A 17,413-nucleotide genomic window follows, 5' to 3' on the forward strand; every position below is an offset into this window, starting at 1 on the left:
CGTCTCTGAAACGTTTAGGCAAAGAGTGAAACGTGGATCAACATGCAATCAACGTTTACATTGGGGAATATGAGATATATAGCGATAGAATGATATAGGAGTCGTTTAGCAATTGCCATTTTACTAACAGTTCATCGGGGTGTCAGAAGAAAAATATGAACTTCATAGAAAATCCTCAAGTGAATAACAAAGGACAAAACATGTGAAGCAATTTGAAAATTTCATGATTCTTCTGACAATATTCTAACATGCAAATTGCAAATGATTCTTGACTCAGTCAATGATTTAGGTCTTGGGAACTTGGTAAATTTGTGTAATTTGTTACTCTTTAAAAAAGTGTTGAGTATGCGCAGATGGGCTTCTTGAATAAAAGTCTGTAACGGCCCATCTCTATAACTTTGAACAGAATTAAAGGCTATATTGTTTCCGTTAGAATTTACCTTTTCTTGTTGAGTATAGTTTAGCCGTTACAACATAAAATGCTTCCTCAATAAAGTATTAAAGCTTATGATAACAACGAGCATCTTCGAATTTGTTCCTCCATATACTTTAGTTTATATCATATAAGTAGACTATTTTTGAAACACTTATATTAACAACATTGAGGGGTGTTATATTACACTCCAATTCACATCATCAAGAGTACAAAAGGCTGCTGAAGAAAGAAAAGAGAGGAACAAATCACAATAATTAAAATCACAAGAAAGTGTAAAATGAATGCGAAATAGACCAATAGCTATAATTGCATAATCCATTACCAATTGTTGTCTCAAAAAGCAGTTAAGTCTCTCGTTTCTATGGTTCTCCATCAACTTCAGAGATCTTTTATGGGCTCCACATTTTCATTTTAAAGTTTTATAAATTTAATTACTTTATTACCAAAAGAAGCAATTTTGTTAAGATCAAAGTAAAAAATCAAATCCGTAAAATGATCCACCTAAATTGCTTCTTCTTCCTCTGTGGTTAACACTTAGACTTAGTAGTAAGATAAAGATCCAATTTCTTAAAGTGAAAGTCATAAAAAAGAGTTAGAAAAACAGTCAAAAGAAACACACACGAGAAAGAAAATGTGGTGAAGCTTCGAATGGGTTGGGTCGTTTGGTGTGGCATTGGGCTCCACCAAAGTATACACATGGACCACTTTAATTTAACGTTTCGTCGTCTTTGACCTTTTAATTTACGAATATTTCCTCTCTCTCTTTATATTTTTGTTTGCCATTTCATTTCTTTACTTTGTTTTAATTTTCTCTGCCATTTTGATTTCGTGTAATTGATGAATGCTATAAATCTTTATTCTGTCACATCTTTTAACAAAGGCCAAAACCCTGCTTTTCTTTTTACCTCAGTGGTCGCTGACATAGAAGCTATAAAGAAAAGCTATTATGTATATGGTTGTTATAAATAAAGCAAAAGCAAAATTCCCCCAACTTATTTATTTTCTTCATAATCCACTAATAAGTTTCAAAATGCATACTGAAAAAAGATAAAAAGTAAAACCAACCATTTCGTATTTTACAACAATAAAAAACAAAAAAGAGTGTGTGAAAATGGAAAAAGTACACATCAGCATAAACACTACTAATAACGGCGTAGAAGAAGAAGCAGACGGAACTGAGAGTTTCGCCGTTAGGAAGATACGGACCATTGTGGTGGTTGCGTCACAGCTCAGAGAGGAATAATGAAAACAAATAACCACCAAGTAACTTACAGTAAAAACGCTCACTGTAAAAAACGCCGTCGTTTCAATAAATGTTGGTAGCTGCTAAAACGACGTCATTTATTTTCTGAAAGAGAGAGAGAGAGATGTTTTATACTACTTCTTACTCTGTGCCGTGTGGAAAGGAGCGAAATTTGCAGAAGAAACAAAGCATAACCCCCCAGAGAAAGAGAGAGAGTTTCTCCCAACAAGATCAAACTTCGAACTCTACGAGAACTACTATTATCCAAAACGCGAAATAGAGAGACAGAGATTTCATAAATTTCTTACTTTTTAACCCCAAAGTTCTTTTCCAGACAGCGTTTTCCTCTGTCCTTTGCTCTTTGTGGGTTTACTCCTTCTTCCGGTTTGGATATCCCGAGCTAGTAAAGAAGGGATCCAGTAGCAGAAGCTGAAGCTAATAAACCCAATCATAGAGAAAGCTCTCTGAACAAAAGGTTCAGTTTTTCTCTCTTTCTTCAAAACTGAAATCTTCTTTGTGTGATTCATTCACTAATAAGTCGTCATTCTTTCTTCTCCTTCTGATTTCTGTGTACTTTTTCTCTGTCAGACATTTTCTGGGTTTGTTTTAATTAAAAAGAAATGGCCGATTCGACCAAAGTAAGGCTAGTTCGTTGCCCAAAATGCGAGAATCTCTTATCAGAGCCTGAAGATTCTCCCTTTTTCCAGTGCGGTGGCTGCTTCACCGTTCTTCGTGGTAACTTCTCTTAACTTTTTTGAGTTTCAACCAGAGATGCCCAATTTTGTAGGATTTGATGATTGTGCTTTTGATGGAATCAATGCAGAGAATCTTTTTTTTTAGTTCTTGTTTGTGATGTTATTAGCGATCTGGTTTTGTTTAATTCGAATTAAGTAGCTTTTTGTATTTCTTATGCTTACCCTAATGAGACTTGTTTAACATACAGCCAAAACCAAGGAGCGTGAAGCAGATTCTGTTTCAGTCAAGTCCGTTGAAGATACAGCCAAACCGGTTTCAGCTAGTTCCCCAGAGAAAGCAATATTGGATTCTAGTGAAACTTCATCTGACTCTGATGTTCCATCTTTGAGACACCACCATAATGTTGTTCCTGTTGATGTTGAGAGTGATCCTTGTTCAAAACCTTCTTCTCTTGAACAAGGTAACAGATCTATATTATTAGGGGATAAAGATGACCTTAAATCTCAATCAGGGAGACAACAAGATTCGGGTTGGGATCGGTTTAGGAAAAGAACAACCAAGAGATGTGATTCTCAAAGTGTCATCAACAGATTATCCACTTCTAGGCATCCTTGTGATGAAGGCACTTCTTCTTCAGCAAACTACTTTCCAGATTCACTCCTTGAATTCCAGAAACACTTGAAAGATCAGAGCAACGAAGCAATTGAGCAAGACCGAGCTGGACTTCTGAGACAGTTAGAAAAGATCAAAGAACAGCTTGTTCAGTCTTGCAATGTGGCAACTGACAAGTCTAAAGAACAGGCTCCTAGTTCTTCGTCCGCCTCGGGGTTGAACAAGGCGCCTCCAATGCGGTTTCACAGTACAGGAAATCACGCTGTTGGAGGTCCTTCTTATTACCATCAACCACAGTTTCCTTACAACAACAACAACATCAATGAAGCCCCTATGCACCACAGTCTGATGCATCCCTCTTATGGAGACCCTCATAGGTTCCCGATACACGGAAGAGGTCCTCATCCCTACTTCTCGGGACAATATGTTGGTAATAATAACAACGGTCATGATCTCTTTGACGCATACCCGCAGCAAAACGGGCATTTTCATCACTCATCTTGCTCTTGTTACCACTGTTATGATAATAAATACTGGCGAGGTTCAGCACCGGTGGTCCCTGATGCACCCTATAATGCTGGTTTTTATCCTCATGAGAGCGTTATGGGTTTTGCTCCACCGCATAATCCTAGAACTTATGGTTCTCGTGGTCTACAGCCTCATGGAAGATGGCCTAGTAACTTCAGTGATGCTCAAATGGATGCTCTTTCTCGGATTCGTCCTCCTAAAGTTGTATTATCAGGCGGATCTCGTCATATCCGCCCTTTGGCAGGTGGTGCACCGTTTATAACCTGTCAAAACTGCTTTGAGCTTCTACAATTGCCAAAGAAACCAGAGGCTGGTACAAAGAAACAACAGAAAGTGCGGTGTGGAGCATGTTCCTGTTTGATAGATTTATCTGTTGTTAATAACAAATTCGTTCTCTCGACAAACACAGCTTCAACGAGACAAGGAGAAGCCCGTGTAGCTGCTGATTACACTTCTGATGACTATGATCTTCTTGGTTATGTATTTCACTCGTTGGATGATGAACCAAGAGATCTTCCGGGATTGATTTCAGACAAGTCTCAAGATATGCAACACGTTCATTCTCATTCCGCCAGCCTTTCCGAGGGAGAGCTAAGCTCAGACAGTCTAACCGCTAAGCCACTAGCTGAAGCTCACGAAAACTTTGTTGATTACTCTTCGATCAATCATGACCGGTCTGGAGCAGGCAGCCGTAGCTCTCGTTCAGAACACGACAAGGTCACACTGAGCAAGGCAACAGCCATGAGACAGAACTCCATGAAAGAGGTTTCACTTGCAAGTGAGATGGAAGTTAACTTCAACGACTACTCTCATCGTAACAGTGGAGTATCTAAAGATCAGCAGCAAAGAGCTAAGAAGAGCGGATTCGCGAGCATTGTGAAGAAAAGCTTCAAAGATCTGACAAAATCTATTCAGAATGATGAAGGGAACAAAAGCAATGTTTCGATAAATGGACATCCTTTAACCGAACGTCTGCTGAGAAAAGCAGAGAAGCAAGCCGGAGTCATTCAGCCAGGAAACTACTGGTAAGTAACTTTCGATGCCTCTTCTGTTATGACATCTTCTTCATGACTGCTAATGTGTTTTGGGGACATTCTAGGTATGATTACAGAGCTGGATTCTGGGGAGTAATGGGAGGTCCAGGTCTTGGAATATTACCGGTAAACACATTTTTGATATTGCTTCTTGTCAATATGTTCCTGAATCTTACTAAAAAGGCGGAATCCTTTTTGTTGCAGCCATTCATAGAAGAGCTTAATTACCCAATGCCAGAGAACTGCTCAGGTGGAACAACGGGAGTGTTTGTGAACGGAAGAGAGCTTCACCGGAAAGATTTGGACTTGCTTGCGGGTAGAGGACTTCCTCCGGACAGAGATAGATCCTACATTGTTGACATAACGGGTAGAGTCATAGATGAAGACACCGGTGAAGAGCTCGATTGCCTCGGGAAACTAGCCCCAACGTAAACCTTTTTACATCACAACTTTTGTTACTTTCTTCACAAGAAATTTATGTGTGATCCAGTTGGTTTGTTTGTTGATGGTGCAGGATTGAGAAATTGAAGCGTGGGTTTGGGATGAGACTTCCAAAGAGAACTACGTGAAAGAAGATAAGAGGAGAGATATGTATTTAGCTGAATATCTTTTGTTTAGAAAGAGAGAGCTTATGTATGTATTTAGAAATTGGTATTATTTGCTTCCAAGTTTAATTTTTAGACTTCTTCAATCAAAATTTGCTACAACGAACAATTGAAATGAATTTGTCATACGTCTCAATAGAAAACAAACAAAAAAATTGAGATGAAAGATTCTTAAACCAATTCTCAAGAAACAATTCATGATGGACATTATGATGACATTGGCTCCTTTAAATGGAACAGAAATAGCAGTGATTGATGATCTAACAGACGTTGACATCAGGCTAGTCTTTGTGCGGAGATAGAAGCGGCCTGGTTATGAGAATGTTGGAGCCATCAATTGCTTTGGTTATCATGCCATTTGTCCTCAAATCTTGATTCTGCCCACTACATGATCTACAACTCCATGGCTTTGAAGTAGCAATAGAATCTGCTATCGGATCCAAATGATCTCATTATCCAAACCACAACAGTGTCTTCTTTGATGGTTAGTATAAGTCTTGCATCTTATTTAGAGTGTTTGTGTTTGGTTCGATTGATCTTTGTAACTGTGTTTATGTAATCACTCAAGTATGCTGTCTGGGTAGTCGGAAGACAGAGTATTATTTATTCCCTCCTTCAGCTGCAAAAATTCTCTATTTTAAGATTAATTAGCCCAATGTGAGTAAGCACACGTTAGCTAGCTGAGAGAGTGTGGCTTTAATTAGCATATGGTTTAGTGTTAACATGGCTAATCTATGCAAAATTTTATCTTCTCCGTCCACAAGTTTGGATCGACTTTTAAACATTGGATCGACGTTTAGTTAAGTGATGGGCTTTCTTTTTAGATTTTGAATGTTTTCCAGATATAAGTCCATTAGTAAGAAGCCCATGAACTAGAATGAAACGGAGGGTTCTTGTGGCAACAAGTGGCAAGTCTCTTTGGCAGAACATTAATAAGGAAACAAACAAATGATAAAAACGATTTCACAAATTTTGAAAACCGGCGGAAACTAAAAGGCGGCTGCCACCACCTGGGGGACGATATGTGGAGGTTACTGACGCTCTTTGCTTCATGCAACCGAACATTTGGCTCGTCGTGATCGTTTTACTTCTCATCTTTGCAAATTACTCTTTTACCCGTGTTCTCCTCCGTGGTCAAATAGATATTTTCATCTCTCACGCACGCTTCCCATGTATTATGACGTAAATACCCTTAGACTCTCTACGTTTGATATTATTATTACACAACACACTGGCATTGTCGTATGGGAAAAATTCGTTACGTTATTTATTTCGACACTCCAGCGCAAATCGATTTTGTTAGATTTATGAGGTTTGACTAAAATTGTGAAGAGGCCTAGCAAACTTGTGGATACAAGAACGACAAATTTATTTTTTCATAACGACATTTACCAAAAAAGAAATCGATAATTAAGCAAAAGAAGGGCCTAACTACTCTCCAACCACCACCACTACGCGCGGTTTTGCCGATCTTTGAGTCTGTGACCACAACGAGGGCATTTACGTCCTTACTTAGCTTCTCTTTCTCTCCATCCACGTGACTTGATTCTCTCTCTCTCTCTTCTTTCATTTCACGTATATATTAATCTGGCTCCATCTACATCTGTGAAAGAGAGAGAGAGATTCATGAATCTTTTTACAGAAACACGAACAAGTTTCAGAATCTGGTCTGACTCTTTGTAACCTTCTCGTTTAAGATTCATTGTACGTATTCAAATCTACATTTCTTTGCCATTGTTGGAATCTCCGCCTCGATCGTTTCTTATCAAAGGATCTGGTATTCGATTTTTGCTATCGTTTCAAAGCATGGTCTAATGATGATCCTGATCTCCGACTGATCCAATAACGGTTAAGCAACGCTGTTTTTGATCCTCCATTGTTGTTTGCCATCGATCAACACTCAGAAATAAGGTAATTAACGCATCTCGAGACTCATTGTTTTAACAATCTTTGTTTTGTTTCTTCCAAATTATTCTCGTGAATATCCGTAATCTCTCCGTCTTTTAATGAACAACACATATCATATGCTTTTGTTTGTTTTGTTTTGTTTTTTCAACATTTCAATAATTTTGTCTTTTTTTCTTCGATTTAATTTGTTTATTTCCTGCTATAATAAACGAAAACTATAATTCCATGTAATGTTCGTTGTTGTTCATAGTGATTTATCATAACGAGCAACAACATAAAAATCAAGAGAATAAGAAATTAGAGTTATGCTGCTTATTTGAATTAGACAAAACCTACTTTTACTTGTTAAGGAAATGAAAAGATGTTAATAAAGATGAGCACATCGTACGTGGCGCACGTGGAAGCACTTCTGTACGACGGACCCAGTCCAACTCGAACCCCACACACATAGCAAAGGTTGTTAAGTTGGCTCGTAGGTGAATTTAATACCTGTTATTTCCTTTATAGCTGGCTAATTACCTAAATTCGATCCATAATAACACATTCCTACTATGCCAACATTTAACCCTAGTCAAACTAATTAAAACGTTTCTTACTTTTTGGCCTATTAAAACGTTTCATTATGTTCCGCAAATAGTATGAAATATATAAAGATTTTCTAACAAAAAATTACTAAGAACAGTTAGACTGATTGAGATTGTTTTTATTTCCTTTTATTTAATTTTCTTTTATTATACTCTGTTTATTTGTGTTTAATAATTAGGATTCTATTTGTCTTGTCTTGTTTGCTATAGTTGGAGTTTTGTTCATAAAGAATGGCGTTTAATACGGCTATGGCGTCTACATCTCCAGCGGCGGCAAATGACGTTTTAAGAGAACATATTGGCCTCCGTAGATCGTTGTCCGGTCAAGATCTCGTCTTAAAAGGCGGTGGTATACGGAGATCGAGTTCCGACAATCACTTGTGTTGTCGCTCCGGTAATAATAATAATCGCATTCTTGCTGTGTCTGTTCGTCCGGGGATGAAAACGAGTCGATCTGTGGGAGTGTTCTCGTTTCAGATATCGAGTTCTATAATCCCAAGTCCGATAAAAACGTTGCTATTTGAAACGGACACGTCTCAAGACGAGCAAGAGAGCGATGAGATTGAGATTGAGACAGAGCCAAATCTAGATGGAGCCAAGAAGGCAAATTGGGTCGAGAGGCTGCTTGAGATAAGGAGACAGTGGAAGAGAGAGCAAAAAACAGAGAGTGGAAACAGTGACGTTGCAGAGGAAAGTGTTGACGTTACGTGTGGTTGTGAAGAAGAAGAAGGTTGCATTGCGAATTACGGATCTGTAAATGGTGATTGGGGACGAGAATCGTTCTCTAGATTGCTTGTGAAGGTTTCTTGGTCTGAGGCTAAAAAGCTTTCTCAGTTAGCTTATTTGTGTAACTTGGCTTACACGATACCTGAGATCAAGGGTGAGGATTTGAGAAGAAACTATGGGTTAAAGTTTGTGACATCTTCATTGGAAAAGAAAGCTAAAGCAGCGATACTTAGAGAGAAACTAGAGCAAGATCCAACACATGTCCCTGTTATTACATCCCCGGATTTAGAATCCGAGAAGCAGTCTCAACGATCAGCTTCATCTTCTGCTTCTGCTTACAAGATTGCTGCTTCAGCTGCGTCTTACATTCACTCTTGCAAAGAGTATGATCTTTCAGAACCAATTTATAAATCAGCTGCTGCTGCTCAGGCTGCAGCGTCTACCATGACCGCGGTGGTTGCTGCGGGTGAGGAGGAGAAGCTAGAAGCGGCAAGGGAGTTACAGTCGCTACAATCATCTCCTTGTGAGTGGTTTGTTTGTGATGATCCAAACACATACACTAGGTGCTTTGTGATTCAGGTAATATGTGTTCAAAGTTACTACTTTCAAGCAAATCCTCTGTTTCCTCACATCATGATCCTTGAATCTGCTAGCTAATTAGTGTTATGTCGTTGCAGGGATCTGATTCTTTAGCTTCTTGGAAAGCAAACCTTTTCTTCGAGCCAACTAAGTTTGAGGTAAAGATCTTGATCTTGGCTAGGGATGTACATTTGGTTTTTGATTCGGTTATTTAACTCGGTTTATCCAATCGCTTAGGTTACATTACAATTATTTTGGTTTGTGTTTATCCTAGAGACCTTAAGATATTGATATGAATGTCGCAGGACACAGATGTATTAGTCCACAGAGGAATCTACGAGGCAGCAAAAGGAATATACGAACAGTTCTTACCAGAAATAACAGAGCATTTGTCTAGACATGGAGATAGAGCTAAGTTTCAGTTCACGGGTCATTCTCTTGGAGGCAGTCTCTCATTAATAGTGAATTTGATGCTTATCTCTAGAGGACTCGTTAGCTCTGAAGCTATGAAATCCGTTGTCACGTTCGGTTCACCGTTTGTGTTTTGTGGTGGTGAGAAGATTCTAGCGGAGCTTGGTCTTGACGAGAGTCATGTTCACTGTGTGATGATGCATAGAGATATCGTCCCACGAGCCTTTTCGTGTAATTATCCTGACCATGTTGCTCTCGTTCTCAAGCGTTTGAATGGCTCCTTCCGTACACATCCTTGTCTCAACAAAAATGTAAGTCTTACTATAATTTCCTTTTTGGCTTAACGTTTTGAACATCTTAAATTAAAAATACGGATGTTGAAGTTTTTTGGTTGTGTTTTTGCGTTTTGACAGAAACTGTTGTATTCACCGATGGGGAAAGTATATATTCTACAGCCGAGTGAGAGCGTCTCGCCGACGCACCCATGGCTTCCACCGGGAAACGCTCTGTACATTTTAGAAAATAGCAACGAAGGTTACTCTCCTACGGCGTTACGAGCATTTTTAAACCGCCCTCACCCGCTCGAAACGCTGAGTCAACGCGCAGCTTATGGCTCGGAAGGTTCAGTCTTGAGGGACCACGACTCCAAGAACTACGTTAAGGCCGTGAACGGAGTTCTCAGGCAGCACACGAAGCTCATAGTTAGGAAAGCCAGGATACAAAGGAGGAGTGTTTGGCCCGTGCTGACATCAGCAGGACGTGGATTAAACGAGAGCCTGACGACGGCCGAGGAGATCATGACACGTGTCTAATGAAGGAAAATGTACGGTTGTATATAAGTGGAATCACTTCTGATTATGCGTTTATTTACATTTCTTGTGGGTGAGCCGAAACAAGCGAATAAAATATTGTAAAGAATAAATTATTCTAAACTTCTAAAATATTGTAAGCAAATTATGGTTGGTGGAGATTGGAAAATTTGGTTTTCTCCAACTCCATGGATCACTCACTCCCATTCGATGCACACCGTTTTACAAAAATGGGCATATATTAGCAAGAAATAATTAGGCCCAATAATAGGCTTATGCAATTTGAAATCTTCTTTTCGATAGTAAGGCCCACTAATTAAACCAGGCGTATTTATTAAAAAAGAAAGAAAAGAACCATCCTTTAATTTTGTTTTTTTTAAAAAAAGGGTTTTCTTTTTAGTTTTATCAATGTCTCATATATATTCATTAATCCATAAATACAACATTCGTATAGGAGATTTGGTTTGAAGAGGCGATTCTCATATATATACGTACACATCAAAATTAAATCAACGAATGACTTCAATGTCGTTTATGGAATGGTTTCATTTTGGGCCATGAGAAATTAGTAAGGCACGTGGAAAATTTGCGTACTCAAAATAGAAAACACGTACATTTTATCATTTTAATTGGTTTTATTATTGATAAAAACAGAATATATCATTATTGCGTTGTTTGTGTGTGTGACTTTACAATTATTTTGTAAGGCATAGTTTTAATTAAATGTCAATAAGCTATTTAAATTATGATACAATGACGAAAACGCCCATGGAGAAGCTGAGATTCACCGGGATTGCCTATCCTCGTCACCAAACACTCCCACTTTTTCCTCTTCCTCCCAGAAAGAAAGAACGAAAGAAAAAGAATAATATCATCAACAACAGAAGAAGAAGATATTAAAAAAAAAAAAAAAAACCTAATCAAAATATATAGATGTTCATTTTTGGTCATGTCTTCTTCATCATCTTCTTCCGCACGATTTCAGTCCGCCAGTGGTAACCTTGATCAATCTCGCATTTGCCTCTCGATTCGTCGATACTGCTAGATTTTCTCTCGATTTATCCTCTAGGGTTCTTATTGATTTCCGCCACCCACTCTCTGTTTTTAGAATCTAACTCCCGTCTCCTTCGTTTCCTCCTCCTAGGGTTTCCTTCTTCTTCAATTCGATTTCCCCTTCTCCGATTTCGATTTGATTCTTTACAAATTTGTCTGTTTGGGGTTATTGGATTAGCCAGATAGATCCAAGGTTCTTTAGGCTCGTAGCTATTTGATTTGTTTTCCCCATTTCCGGTGACTTTGAAGCTACGATTCATCAGGGAGGTTGCTTATTAGCAACCGTTGAAGAAAACGTAACGGTTGGTTTAAGGTCTTTGTTTGGATTAGAGGGGTAAGCTTTCGTCGGTGACTGTCACGGCAGAGATTTGCATGGGTGAGCATGAATCATGGGCGGCTTCTCCGCCGTCACCCTCTGGCTTACATCCCAACGGTTTATTACCAGGCAAGGCTGCATCTGTGACTAGGCCACTCGATGCTGAGCGATGGGCCAAGGCGGAGGATCGAACTGCCAAGCTCATTGCTTGCATCCAGCCAAATCCACCTTCCGAAGATCGCCGTAATGCTGTTGCCAGTTACGTCAGGAGGCTTATCATGGAATGCTTCCCTCAGGTTCAGGTGGGTTAACTTTCTTGTTTTTAAACTTTTGTTTTTATTCCTTGAGATAATGTAACAAGTAACTATTTTGTGTCTTCTAGATCTTTATGTTTGGATCTGTACCTCTCAAGACTTATTTGCCTGATGGAGATATCGACTTAACGGCTTTTAGCGCTAACCAAAATCTGAAGGATTCTTGGGCTAATTTGGTTCGTGATATGCTTGAAAAGGAAGAGAAGAATGAGAATGCTGAATTCCATGTCAAAGAAGTCCAGTATATACAAGCAGAAGTATGCGAATTAGAATGCTTCTTTTTTCTCCTCTTTCTATGTTTGCTGTATGAACCATTGATATTTATTCCAAGTAAGGTTGAGTCTCTTGACGTACTGGATCGTCTAATGATTTTTCACTGGTACAATGTTTCAGGTGAAGATAATTAAGTGTCTGGTAGAGAATATTGTGGTAGATATATCTTTCAACCAGATTGGAGGGCTGTGTACATTATGCTTCCTTGAGGAGGTTAGCATTCCACCGAAGACAACATGCCTCTTGCTTTCTCTTCCTGAGTTAGGCAGATCTTTTGATTTCTTACCTCTTTACTGTTCATATATGCAGGTTGATCACTATATAAACCAGAACCATTTATTCAAGCGTAGTATTATATTGATTAAAGCCTGGTGTTACTACGAGAGCCGTATATTGGGAGCTCACCATGGGCTTATTTCGACATATGCCCTGGAAACCTTGGTTCTTTACATATTTTATCTTTTCAACAACTCATTTTCGGGACCTCTTGAGGTAATGTCATTATGAAACTGCCTTTGTTCTGTCAAGATTGCTTCTTCAATCTTCCTGACTGGTCTTCTTGCATTTGTAGGTTCTCTATCGTTTTCTTGAGTTCTTTAGTAAGTTTGACTGGCAGAATTTTTGTCTTAGCCTCTGGGGCCCTGTTCCAGTTAGTTCACTACCAGATGTAACAGGTATTTACGAACTGATGTCCATCATACTTTTGCATTAGTTGTGCTTCTTAACTGTCTCTAGTACTGATTGTCTTGCTATGCAATTTTTTGGCAGCGGAGCCTCCACGAAGGGATGTTGGAGAGTTACGAGTTAGTGAAGCGTTTTATAGAGCTTGTAGTAGAGTTTATGCAGTTAATATTGCTCCTCAAGAGATACAGGGCCAGCCTTTTGTGTCCAAACATTTCAATGTTATAGACCCTTTGCGTGAAAACAACAACCTTGGACGCAGTGTCAGTAAAGGTACTTACTTGGGTTGAATGCTGTTTACTATTCTTTATAAACCAATACTTTTATTATTGAATGTTAATCTGTTTGCATTCTGCCTTAGTTGCTTATACAGTATGAAGCTAGAAGATGCACAAACATGTTGACTTCCTTACATGCTTGGATTATGTTTTTGTTGTTCAATTATTGTGTCAGGTAACTTCTTTAGGATACGAAGCGCATTTACCCTGGGTGCCAAGAAGTTGACCAGGTTACTTGAATGCCCTAAGGAGAATTTGATCCATGAGGTTAACCAATTTTTTATGAACACATGGGAAAGACACGGCAGTGGTCGACGTCCTGATGCTCCTGGAAATGACTTATGGCTATCAAGACTGGGAGATCCTGAGCCATATCATCAAGCTGAAAATGTTAGTAATTCTTTAAACAACAAAAGAAACCAAAATGCCATCCGTCTTGGTGGGGTTCACGGAGCTCGGAGTATGCCCTCTCAACAGAATAACTGTGGAACAGAAATTACATCTAGAGTAACATATCAAACGCAAAAGAGTCGAGGCAACTCTTACCAACCTGCTCAGGAAGTCAATTCCAATCAAAGTGCTTTAAATGATAAGCTTCAGCAAACTGTTAAGCCAGAAACTCTGGTTAACAATTTTCATGGTAGGCATATTTTTGCCAGGACCCGCTCTAGCCCTGAGCTTACTGAGACACATGGTGAAGCTCTTTTACAATCTCGTCGTAGTAGAGCCGCCCCAGATGCTGGGAAACGCCAAACTAATTCTACCAGGGTTGATAGTATCAGGAAAAAAAGTCTTGAGTCTGAAACTTTGTCAAGTGGTGTTAGATATTCAGCCGACTCTTCGTCAGTTAGGCATACTCCATCCCCTCAAAGTCCTGATAGTACTGCTGACATGAGCAGTGCAGTGAACAGTTACTATGATGAAGTAGGGTCCGTTTCCGTGAATGAAGACTTCTCTGTTGCAGGGGAACAGGAAGAGCAAGATCTTGTTAACTCGATGACATCTGTTACTGGGCAAGGTTTTAATGGACACTTTCCTTTCCCTTTTAATTTTTCAACGGGTCACTTACCGTTTCCAATTACACCTTCTATCTTAGCTTCAATGGGATATGGTCAGAGGAATATGCCTGGTATTGTTCCTTCTAACCTTCCTTTCATCGAGGCACCTTGGAGTACTAATCTGCAATTTCCGCAAAACTTTGTTTCTTCACCATTTACCCATTATTTTCCCAGTGGAGCCCACCCAATTTCAGAAAAGCCGAGCAAAACTGGTAGTGATGACATGGGGTCTTCAGAAGTGAATGTCGATGAGTCTGACAATGATCTCTGGCACGAGCCAGAAAGGGGAACTCATAGTTTTGGACTTGAAAATGGTGGTTATGGAATGCATCAGGCAGATGATAAACATCAGTCATCTTTTGCAGAGCACAGTTTTGTACCTTCAAGAAGGAAAAATCGGCTGACAAGGGGGGATGATTTAGAAAATTCCCACTCTCCAGTCAGAGGAAGCAGTCAGATTCAGAGTGAGGAGAGAACTGTAGGCTCTAGATCTGTGTCTGGCGCTAGTTCCGTTCGAAGCAGGACTTCATCTGAAAGCTCCTGGGATGGATCAACTACAAGGGGGTCAAAGCCAGCTAAGGATAGACGGAATAGGAAAGTTGTGTCTGGGGCCGCATCTACACTGTATGGAAAAGGAAAGAGTGTTCCTGAGCACTCAATCCAGATTGATGATGATAACAGAGAATGGATTCCTGTATCTAGCAATGAAATAATAGATAGAGATCTGGGGCCTCGTCCTACTGTCCCTTCATTTCAAGTTCAGAGGCATCAAATACATGGTCATGAACTAGCTCAGGCAAGTGGATCAGAGTCCACAGTGTCTCTTGCTCCGTTTATCCTTGGCCATGGCATGCAACAAAACGAGGTTGATAATTCTGGATATACGTTTTATCCCACAGGACCACCTGTTCCGATTGTTGCAATGCTTCCAATGTACAATTACCAAGCTGGTGGTAATGCAACATCAGATGCTCTGGCAAGCCACCACAGTGTGGATGAAGGAGTAGAGAATCATGAACCCTGTAAAAGTTTCGACTCGTCCAGGGGACTTGATCAGTCTGAGATAGTAGTTTCTTCGCACTCCACTAGAATGGGCTCTTCTGCAGAACAGGTGGAGCGTAAGAATGATATACTCAATGGTGATTTTATAAGCCATTGGCAAAATTTGCAGTATGGCCGCTCTTGCCAGAATTCTCAACATCCGCCTGTGTTGTATCCTGCTCCTGTTGTAGTGCCACCTGCTTATCTCCAGGGGCGTTTACCATGGGATGGTCCTGGAAGACCTCTGGCTTACACCAATGCTGTGAATCAACTCATGACCTACGGACCTCGTCTTGTACCGGTTGCTCCTGTACAACCTGTTTCAACCAGGCCACCCAACATTTACCCTCGTTACGCTAATGAAACTCCCAGATATCGAAGTGGAACAGGGACCTATTTTCCAAATCCAGTAAGAACTTAATACCTTCCTTGAGCTTCCTTTATACTTGCGTGCATGCTTTGGTTAATCGAGGTACAACTTTCATTTTATTGTCTGGTCTTGTGAAACGAACCATAGATATTTTCAAATGCTAAATGAAGTGCTTTTACCTTGCTTATTAATAATAAAATGGTCTGTCAGTCTTGCAGCCCTATATTTCTTTAATGAATTTACAGCATGATCTGTCTGCTTACCGTACTTGCATCCAAATCTGCAACTTGACAAATTTGGTCATGTTGCAGGCTATATGGTTCTGGATTTTTTCCGTTATACCTTTTTTTCTTTACCTTTTCGTTTTTTCGTTTTTTGTTTTCCGTTATACCTTTATTGATTCTGTCCTGTCTTTACTCATGACGGTTTTGGTTTGCCACACTGCTCTAAACTTGTGCTGAATTTGTTGCAGAAGATTTCTCCTAGGGAGCAGCGGCCTACTTCTGGCATGAGGCGTGGAAATTATGGGCATGACAGAACCGACCATCATAGCGATAGAGAAGGGAATTGGAATGCTGGTTCAAAGACACGAGGTTCTGGACGTAACCACAACAATCGTAACCAAGCTGACAATAAGCCAATTTCAAGGCAAGACCGATCTGATAGGCATTGGGGGTCGTCGTACAGACATGAATCGTCCTCCTATTCTGCTCATCATTCTCAAAACGGTCCAATTCGCTCAAACACTTCACAAGATGCTTCTGGAAATATTGCTTATGGTATGTACCGATTACCACCGGGGATGAAGCAAAACAGTGTGACTTCTTCAGAGGGACACAACGTTCCATCTGTCATGATGTTTTATCCATATGGCCATAATAATGTTTACAATTCACCATCTGAACACAATGAGTATGGGTCTCTTGGACCAGGTGGTGAAGCGCCACATTTAAATGACGAGGATCAGCCAAGGTTTCGTGGTGCTGCTGCTTCTGCTCATATGTCTTCACCTGACGATCCTTCCTCGCCTCACTTCCCCAGGTAATTTTGGTTTTATAGACTTCCTATTACAGCCCAATGTTAAATTACAGAGAGGAAGAAGATTCTTGATTAAAAAAGTATCGTAGACCTCAGAGTTTCCTCTTGATTTCACTAAACAGGGGAAAGTAACATCGATGGTTGCTCAAGTTTAGCTGCAATAAACTCAAGAACTTAGAAGAATACTGTACGATCACATCACTAGGGTCTTGGAAATCTAAAGAAGGCAAAAAGTTGTGAAGCCGTGAAAGGAGAGACTTGATAGAGCTCAGACCAATCTGGATATTTCTGTTCAAGTGTGGTCTGGAGAGCAGCAAAGAAGGAAGCCAAGTCAAAGGGGAATCGGTAAGCGACCCAAGCCTGGATTGTTCTTTGTATGTACACTACAATCAAGCCATTACCGCCCATGATCATCGGTTTAATCATCATTTTCACGGAGATTGCTGTTTGGTTTTGATAGCCCAGATGGATGAAAAAACGCAGGAACTCTTTCTCAGATCTAGTTCGGTTAGGTAACTTTTCTCTGTTTTTTGTTTCTTTTCGCTTTCCCTTAGCATTTTATTTCCATAGAAAATGTAGCCTTTTTTGCCCACATAGAAACTAATAGAATCCAGGGCTTATCGTCAATCTTGTTTCTAAAAATTCAAGAAAGAATTTCTCTACTATTTTTAGAAAAAGAAAACTGTAGTACACTTTTTAGCTGTACCTGTAGCTTAATTTTGGAAAATTACGGTTATGACCAGAAGAAGATGTTGAATCATATAACTTCGTAAGTCTAAAAAAAGTCAAGTGTAAAAAAAAAGAAAAGGGAACCATAAAT

General features: G+C 39.7%; 3 protein-coding genes across 8 annotated transcripts; all 3 read left to right on the plus strand.

Annotated features, from left to right (window-relative positions):
* Positions 1-1,836: 1,836 nt before the first annotated feature.
* Positions 1,837-5,278, plus strand: AT3G61670 (extra-large G-like protein, putative (DUF3133)). 2 transcript variants are annotated; one of them, NM_116032.4, is made up of 6 exons: positions 1,837-2,154; positions 2,268-2,414; positions 2,623-4,540; positions 4,615-4,675; positions 4,754-4,977; positions 5,064-5,271. In NM_116032.4, the coding sequence occupies exons 2-6, from the start codon at positions 2,300-2,302 to the stop codon at positions 5,116-5,118; spliced, it is 2,373 nt and encodes a 790-aa protein (NP_191726.1). In that variant the 5' UTR covers positions 1,837-2,154; positions 2,268-2,299; the 3' UTR covers positions 5,119-5,271. The 2 variants fall into 2 exon arrangements, with proteins under 2 accessions (NP_191726.1, NP_001326344.1); NM_001340116.1 differs by having other exon boundaries at positions 4,754-5,278.
* Positions 5,279-6,670: 1,392 nt separating this feature from the next.
* Positions 6,671-10,419, plus strand: AT3G61680 (alpha/beta-Hydrolases superfamily protein). Of its 3 annotated transcripts, NM_001340117.1 has the most exons (6): positions 6,671-7,065; positions 7,413-7,518; positions 7,857-8,951; positions 9,050-9,109; positions 9,257-9,673; positions 9,776-10,419. In NM_001340117.1, exons 3-6 carry the CDS (start codon positions 7,878-7,880, stop codon positions 10,172-10,174), a joined length of 1,950 nt encoding a protein of 649 aa, NP_001327424.1. In that variant the 5' UTR covers positions 6,671-7,065; positions 7,413-7,518; positions 7,857-7,877; the 3' UTR covers positions 10,175-10,419. The 3 variants fall into 3 exon arrangements, with proteins under 3 accessions (NP_001327424.1, NP_191727.2, NP_001327423.1); NM_116033.5 differs by lacking the exon at positions 7,413-7,518; NM_001340118.1 differs by lacking the exon at positions 6,671-7,065 and having other exon boundaries at positions 7,229-7,518; positions 9,776-10,331.
* A 367-nt stretch (positions 10,420-10,786) lies between these two features.
* AT3G61690 (nucleotidyltransferase) lies at positions 10,787-17,356 on the plus strand. Of its 3 annotated transcripts, none has more exons than NM_001340119.1 (10): positions 10,787-11,842; positions 11,923-12,111; positions 12,248-12,340; positions 12,437-12,619; positions 12,699-12,801; positions 12,896-13,081; positions 13,262-15,594; positions 16,028-16,334; positions 16,488-16,596; positions 16,716-17,356. In NM_001340119.1, the coding sequence occupies exons 1-10, from the start codon at positions 11,597-11,599 to the stop codon at positions 16,723-16,725; spliced, it is 3,759 nt and encodes a 1,252-aa protein (NP_001327686.1). In that variant the 5' UTR covers positions 10,787-11,596; the 3' UTR covers positions 16,726-17,356. The 3 variants fall into 3 exon arrangements, with proteins under 3 accessions (NP_001327686.1, NP_001327687.1, NP_191728.2); NM_001340120.1 differs by having other exon boundaries at positions 11,132-11,842; positions 16,028-16,596; positions 16,716-16,938; positions 17,054-17,352; NM_116034.5 differs by having other exon boundaries at positions 11,132-11,842; positions 16,028-16,596.
* The last annotated feature ends 57 nt before the right edge of the window (positions 17,357-17,413 follow it).

This window comes from Arabidopsis thaliana, chromosome 3 (assembly GCF_000001735.4).
Source record: "Arabidopsis thaliana chromosome 3, partial sequence".
Lineage (NCBI taxonomy): Eukaryota > Viridiplantae > Streptophyta > Magnoliopsida > Brassicales > Brassicaceae > Arabidopsis > Arabidopsis thaliana.

Bases quoted from the DNA above. Each gene is read 5' to 3' on its own strand.
- AT3G61680 (NM_001340117.1), top strand. From the start codon at position 7,878: ATGGCGTTTAATACGGCTATGGCGTCTACATCTCCAGCGGCGGCAAAT. The intron at 8,952-9,049 runs GTAATATGTGTT...ATGTCGTTGCAG, and splicing joins CTAGGTGCTTTGTGATTCAG to GGATCTGATTCTTTAGCTTC. The intron at 9,674-9,775 runs GTAAGTCTTACT...GCGTTTTGACAG, and splicing joins ATCCTTGTCTCAACAAAAAT to AAACTGTTGTATTCACCGAT.
- AT3G61690 (NM_116034.5), top strand. From the start codon at position 11,597: ATGGGTGAGCATGAATCATGGGCGGCTTCTCCGCCGTCACCCTCTGGC. The intron at 12,341-12,436 runs GTTAGCATTCCA...TCATATATGCAG, and splicing joins CATTATGCTTCCTTGAGGAG to GTTGATCACTATATAAACCA. The intron at 12,620-12,698 runs GTAATGTCATTA...TTGCATTTGTAG, and splicing joins CATTTTCGGGACCTCTTGAG to GTTCTCTATCGTTTTCTTGA.
- AT3G61670 (NM_116032.4), top strand. From the start codon at position 2,300: ATGGCCGATTCGACCAAAGTAAGGCTAGTTCGTTGCCCAAAATGCGAG. The intron at 4,541-4,614 runs GTAAGTAACTTT...GGGACATTCTAG, and splicing joins ATTCAGCCAGGAAACTACTG to GTATGATTACAGAGCTGGAT. The intron at 4,676-4,753 runs GTAAACACATTT...TTTTTGTTGCAG, and splicing joins CAGGTCTTGGAATATTACCG to CCATTCATAGAAGAGCTTAA.